Source organism: Bufo bufo, chromosome 11, assembly GCF_905171765.1.
Source record: "Bufo bufo chromosome 11, aBufBuf1.1, whole genome shotgun sequence".
NCBI classification, from domain to species: Eukaryota; Metazoa; Chordata; class Amphibia; order Anura; family Bufonidae; genus Bufo; species Bufo bufo.
In genome coordinates, this window is record NC_053399.1 from 84,008,329 (window position 1) to 84,015,416 (window position 7,088).

The window sequence follows — 7,088 nt, forward strand, 5'->3', positions numbered from 1 at the left end:
ACTCGTCTGATGGAACTACATTGAGAAATCCGGTTTTCAGAATATTTATGAAGCACCTGTTTCACTTTCGAAGTTGGGTAAAGCGGGTGAGGCAGAGGGTGGCTTTTTTATTACAATTTTATTTTTTAATTAAAATTTCAGCTTAATAATCAAAATCAATAAAATCAGAGCAGAGCTTTGAGTTCCATGTTACCTGGGAGAGGTTTAATGCCCGCGTTCTGGGAAAACTTGGTGGGGCAGGGACGGCCAATACTAAGTTTTGTTATGGGGCCCTATGAGATCTGTGTACAATCATGATCACGCAAATACAGTATACATAATAATAATAGTAAGAGATACATGTACCTAAACAGATATAAGTAGTAGAATACAGTATTTAGATGGATTGATGCCGACCTTGCTATTTTTGGAATTTTTAAGATTGTGCCTGTCTCTAGATAAGACCTATAGGTGATCGGCCATTCTGGGTTCATGATGTGACCACGCTGTCAGTAAGATAAACCTGACCTGGAGTTATGGGTGAAGTGGTTGTCCTGACTTTTTTTCCCCCTCCTTTCTATTCTCCTCTCTTTCTCCTGCTGTGGGTGGATCATTGGGGTCAGTGGGGTAGGGTGGACTTGTATATCTGGACTATAATGGGGAATTATTTGGTTTAGTTTAAGACTGTATAGAATTATTAATCAAATATATTTTTAAAAAATCCTCCTGTGGCAGTTTTTCATAGGAAGTACACACCTTGTGTTGGCTTCTGTAGAGCTTACAGCTTTTTGCTGTAGGTCAGGATTCCCAAAGAATTTTTATTTTAAGCACACGGTACATAAACTGTCCTGGCAACATAAAAATTTAATTTGTACCAATAAAAATACTATAGTACTACTACAGCAAAATAATAAATCCTGTAAAATTGTGCAACACTGACCTCTATTGGACAATTCCTGCAAACTAGGGAAACTTTCTTACAAAATTATCATCTACACATCTCTAAAATACTTCTCTGGCATTTCATTTGAGAGCAGGATGTCCCCATAATATACCACCATATACTATAGCGGAGAATCAGGGACCTACCCCATACATGCTCTGCCATTATAATTGAGGTTCTTTAATGCCAGCTGGTCTCTATAGAGGAAATGGGAAAAAGAAAAATATACCTAATTAGCTTAATAAAAAAAGAAAAAATGTGTTCTGCAATGGATGATAGTACTGTTATAGGAACAGGAATAATTCTCATCATGGGCGTCACTAGGTCTAAACATCCAGCGCACAAACAACCATATCGCTCTTGTCAAGACTGTGATTCACTTTAATTACTGCCCCACTGTCCACTCTTTTAGGCCATAGGTCTGAGGGCAATAAGACAGTAGAATGGCACAGGCGGTCACTAAGTAACTGCTTGTACGGGGTCTTAGAAGGTGTGACAACATCATTGTGCCCCTGCGCCCATAGACAGGTGGGGTATTCACTTCATTGTGACTGCCTGAGCCGAGAAGCCAGCAACTCAGGCCACGGACCAGAAGAGTCCTGTGGCCAGCTTTGCAGGACTGCTTTTTTTAATGCGTCACTTTGGAACAGACAGGGGGGCACAACAGGGGGAACTAGAAGTACAGGGGGCACTACAGGTGACATCATACCTAATTGGGGCACTATAGGGGGCATTATACCTACTGAGGGGCACTATGGGGGGGCTTTTTACTACCATGGGAACTACAGAGGGACATTATAACTACTGGCGGCATGACAGGGGGGCATTATAACTACAGGAAGTACTAGAGGGGACAGTATAACTATTGAGCTACTAGACGGAGACATTGTAACTACTGGGGACACTGTAGGGGGAATTATTCCTATTGGGGACACTATAGGAAGGGTAACAAGAGCATTATAAGTACTAGGGGCAGTACAGGGGCATTATATCTACTAGGGGCATCCACAGGGAGCATTATCACTACGGGGGCACTACACAGGGCCATTATACTTACTATGGGCACTATAGAGGGCATTATACCTACTGGGAGCACTATAGCAGGCATTATGAGTAATGGGGGCACTAATGGTCCAGTTGGTCAGTGCAGGGACTACTGCAAAACCAATTTGTGATGGAGTGGCTATTATTTAAGATACAGCAGCTCTTCTTACATGGCGTTCTTGGCATGCATCTGTCTGTCTTGACCTCCAGAACCCTCTGTACATGTGTGGGTGTCCTCCTCTAAAGTGTCAACACCATTGATGCACTACAGAAACTTTTTATCCAACTCTTTCCTAGATTTGATGGACTGACCATCCAGCTTGTCAAAGTCCCACAATTTGGCCCCTTTCAAAGCCTGTTAATTGGTGGTGCATGCCTTCGTCTAGCAGGCATAACAAACACTTCACCAAAAACAAAAAAAATTCTGTGGAGCATCTGTATATAAAGTAAGGAACTTGGATCACTACATGTAACACCATCCTGCATTGCCATATTGTAAAATTATTATTATTATTAAGACCAGCCATTTAAACGCTATTCTTAATCCCCCTGCGCTGGCGGTGTAGTTTTGTAGAGGAGCAGACCTTTACATAACTTGGTTTAAACTATGGCAGCTCCCTTGCTGGCGTAGGTTAAGACAATTTTCCACTCCATAAACTGGCATGGATAATGATGTATGAGTAGGGCCGAGCCTCTTCCCAGCCTACACCATGCCCCCTTTTTCTGCCACCTTGGAAAAGTGGCGTAAGTGGGTAAAGTTATATATTTTGCTGCAAAACCCCTTTGCAGCAAAATCTGCAACAAAAATTGGTCAAAAAGTGGAGTCAAAACAATGATAAATGACCCCCTTTATCTTCTATCTCCTTCTACAGCATAGGTGTTCCTTTTTAGTTTTTTGAGAGTGTAGATATCTAGACAGACAGATAGAGAGAAGATAGACAGACAGATGATAAAGTACCATTTAGTGAATTTAACATTCAGTTAAGTCTCCTGTGTAAACATTTTTATTCACTGTCTGCAGTGATGAGAGGTGACATACAAATCCCTATTGTTACACAATAAAGGCAATATTTATTTATCAGCCATGGCCATAATCTCATGTCCTCCACACATAAAATACAAGGTGCATTGTGAGGTCTCCTCACTGGGTAATGTGCATGGAATAGTGATGAGGATTCTTTAGAATTGCATTTTTTCCGGAACGTTTTCAAGATGTTACAGGTCCAGTATTTGGTTCTGCTTATCATTGATTCCCTGGCTTTGGTGACTTATATTCCTGGGAACATATTTATTATTTTTAAGAACATTCAGGACTGGATCAAGAACAGAAAACGTTCTCCTTTTCTCCAGCTCATCCTTGGTGTCAGTGGGATAAACATTGCTCAAGGACTCTTAAAGTTTGCATCAACCTTCTTTATGACGACTATTGAGAGTACATTTTTAAGAAAGGTCTACATGATTGTCTGCTTGATCCTTACGTCTTGTAACCTTTGGTTCTCCACCTGGCTTTGTATATATTACTGCCTACAAACTGTTCAGATAAAGCTCAAGTTTTATTGCTCCTTACAGAAAACATTTCATAAGATGGTCCCTTGGCTCCACACATTATCTATCCTGGTGTCCTTAGTCATGAGCATCCCATTTGCATTGAAGACCTCAGAAGACCAGTCTTCAAATATAACATTGTCTGCTTTACCATCAAACGCAACTTTGACGATTGCTGTTGATGTTAATGAATTGATAACATTTATAGCTTCAGTCTTAAAGCACATTTCATACCTGGTTTCATCATTGGGATTCCTGCTTATGTTCAGTTCCTCAATGGCCATCATCCTCTCTCTTTGTTTGAACATAAGGCACATAAAACCAAAGGCTGGATGCTCAAGACATCAAGATGCAGAAGCTTGTTTGAAGGCTTCAGTTCTTCATCTGGAGGCAGCTAAAGCTGTATCTTGTATTGTAGGTGTTAATGTAGTTTTATGTGTTGCTGTTAACATATTGACCTCTGCATCTGGGGGTGCTATTTGGACATTGGCATTTTCCATTGCAAATACTATTGTTCAAATTCTTAGTTGTCTGAACCTGATAAAAGGGCAAGTGAATGTAAGTAATGTGTCTATTTGCTGCTTTTGTAATAAGAAAAATGTTAATGAAATTGAAAATTGATTTTTACTGTAATTGAAAACGTAAAAAAATACTGCAAAGTACATTTTCACGTGCTTATTATACCAGTCTCTATTTTATTTACATTCATTAGGCACTCATGAGCTGTTCCAAAGTGTTGTCCGGAATTAGAAAAAGGGGATTACTTTTACTCCATAAACAACACTACTAGAGAGGTAGACCTAAAATACCTTGAATATCTTACCTAAGAAGGTAGTTAAGTCTGTGTCTATAGAAACATGCTAGTTAATAAATACCTTTGATCACAGCAGCATCAGCCCTGATTCAAGCAGGCAGTCTCTCAGTCTTTCTGCAGTATGAGGGAGGGCGTACTTTTAGCTAACAGACTTATAGAAACAGTGACCTAAACTGCAATGCAACTCAACTGCATCTGTAACACAGTAGACATGATAAGAACTTCCTGCTAGTGAATAAGGAAGAAGGAGAGGTCTTCAGCAAAAATGGATCTACCAAGGATCTAAGAGCACTTTGTATCTTTTTTATTTCATGTACCAGAAATAGAGATGAGTGAATTGATTCGAAACAAATTGGATTCGACCTGAACCTTATAAAAATGTAAGTTGCATCTAAATCCAAATTTTTGTTGCTTCAATGTGGGTGAATTTTGGAGAGAGGGAAAGAGAGAGAGAGAAAGAGAGAATGAGTTATAGGAGACCTCAAATGTCATACACATTTTTTCAGGCCAATTGGAACATGTTTGATTTGAGTAGAATCGATTCAGATTTCAGACCCAAATCAAATGGGTCAACTGGTTTAGCTGAACTGAACACAAATCCATAATTGACCGATTCGCTTATCTCTCCCTGTACACTTCAAAACAGATATACCAACTCATTTTTCTGCTTCTCCTTTCTCATCTTCTCTTCCTAGTTCTTGGTCCATATTCAATCTTCTTTATCTTTGTCTTCTTCTTTCTTCTCCCTTCTCTCCTTTATCTTTCTTCTCCTTTTTACCTTATTCTTCTCTGTTTTACTACTATTACTATTGGTCTACTAAACGAGTACATGTATTTTGAAGCATCTGATTGGCTATTGGTCAATCCCCTTTTTTTAATACATTTCTCAAAAAGACAAATTTATATGCAATTCTTTATCTTTTTAATGAACTAAACAATTCCTGTATGTAAATGTCTTTCTAATAAAAATCTGTGTAATATGGCGGTAAGAGATAAAGTATAAAGTATGGCTTGGACACCTCCATACTCAGTTCTGTGCCAAGCCAGTCTTGATCTGAAGATTTGAGTTATCTGAAACACTGTCTGACAACTGCATATAAAAGTGGGTAGCTGTTAGACAAAATTTCACTAGCAACTAAACTTCTTAGGGTAAGTCCACACGGGCAGGTTTCTGCATGCAGTTTATTTAGGGTTCTCAATATAGGTCATTAATATCAGATCTATCGGGGGTCAGACACCCAGATCTTTAGAGTCGGAGGCAGAAGTTTCCATCCAGTGCATAATGGCCGTGACAGGTTGGTGAGGCAAGAAGATCAAAAACAGTAACTCTGGATTTATGCTTTATTTTATTTTTTATGGTGTTCAACAAGTGGGTTAAATAACATCATCATTTTATTTTAAATGTCATAGACAAAATTTATTTTTTTGTTTAATCTTTTTAAAGGAAGTCTTCAAAAATGGCCCTGCAAAACTGCTCATTGCACTTGGTAGAGGCTGTGGGCAGCAAGGTAAACATACCTTTATTACTTTTATTAGGGGATCACTGTGAACAGCAGCTTTTCCTCTGCTGGATATAGCGACCACAAGTTCCTCAAAGGTCATCCCTTGTAACAGTGGCTGCTGTGTGCCGTTGTTTCCCTGCTTACCGCCGCGGTCCCAGGCGCCTTGTTCAGTGGTGATCTGCTGCCAGTGTTTCCTTTCAGCCCTGGCCACACCATGCTTGCTGCTTGTTTCCTGCAGCACTTCCTTAAGGGCCGGCGCTTGTCACTTCCTGTGTTTTATGGGTTGGATCATGTGACCTTGCCAACCAATCCTAGCCCTCCTGCACATATATAAGTGGCTCAGCCCCCTTCCCAGATGCCTCAGCGTCAAGGTCCTTGTGTCCTGCTAAGGTTCCTGATATCTGCTTGTGTTCCTGACTCGTACTTGTGTTCCTGGACTCTGCTACCTGTTTGATCCCTGCCTGCTTGCTGACCGGATTGCCTGACCTGTGCCGCCTCCCCTGACCTATTTCCTGTCTGACTTTGCCTCTGCCTCATAGACTAATGGGCAAAGGGATACATGAGTATAAATTCGCAGAGATAATAATAATACATAGCCATTAGAACCCATATATTCAGGCAATGAATTATGTAGATAATAGACTACATATTCATATAGATCGTTCTTCCATTAAAAGAAAGGGCGGGTAAATATTAAAACAGAATAAAATCAGCTACACTAAACATCCCAATAAGGGGCTATATGCTTATAGAACTCAGATTAGATAATACTAGGATAAAATTAAATGAATTGAGATAAATATTCTAAATAACGTAACATAGTCAAATGTGAAATAATACACGCAAGACAATTCCACATGTTCTAGGATATACGGCTGGATGGAAAATGCATATTAGTAAAGCTAAAATATATGTGCAAATAAAAGAATATATACAGTACAGACCAAAAGTTTGGACACACCTTCTCATTCAAAGAGTTTTCTTTATTTTCATGACTATGAAAATTGTAGATTCACACTGAAGGCATCAAAACTATGAATTAACACATGTGGAATTATATACATAACAAACAAGTGTGAAACAACTGAAAATATGTCATATTCTAGGTTCTTCAAAGTAGCCACCAGGAGGATTAGTAAGGGCCTTATGGATCTTCAGCAAAAAGTAGAAACGAGCTGTAGTGGGGTGATTGTTAGTAAGGAATACTCTTTCTTTTTTATCAATAATGTTTTGATTGAAACCAAAGTCTAGTAGCTCTTGT

At 39.3% G+C, this 7,088-nt stretch overlaps 1 protein-coding gene across 1 annotated transcript; it reads left to right on the forward strand.

Annotated features, from left to right (window-relative positions):
* The first annotated feature begins 3,178 nt into the window (after positions 1–3,178).
* On the forward strand, positions 3,179–4,132 carry LOC120981478 (taste receptor type 2 member 40-like). Its single transcript, XM_040411018.1, has one exon. The coding sequence runs from the start codon at positions 3,179–3,181 to the stop codon at positions 4,130–4,132; it is 954 nt and encodes a 317-aa protein (XP_040266952.1).
* Positions 4,133–7,088: the final 2,956 nt, after the last annotated feature.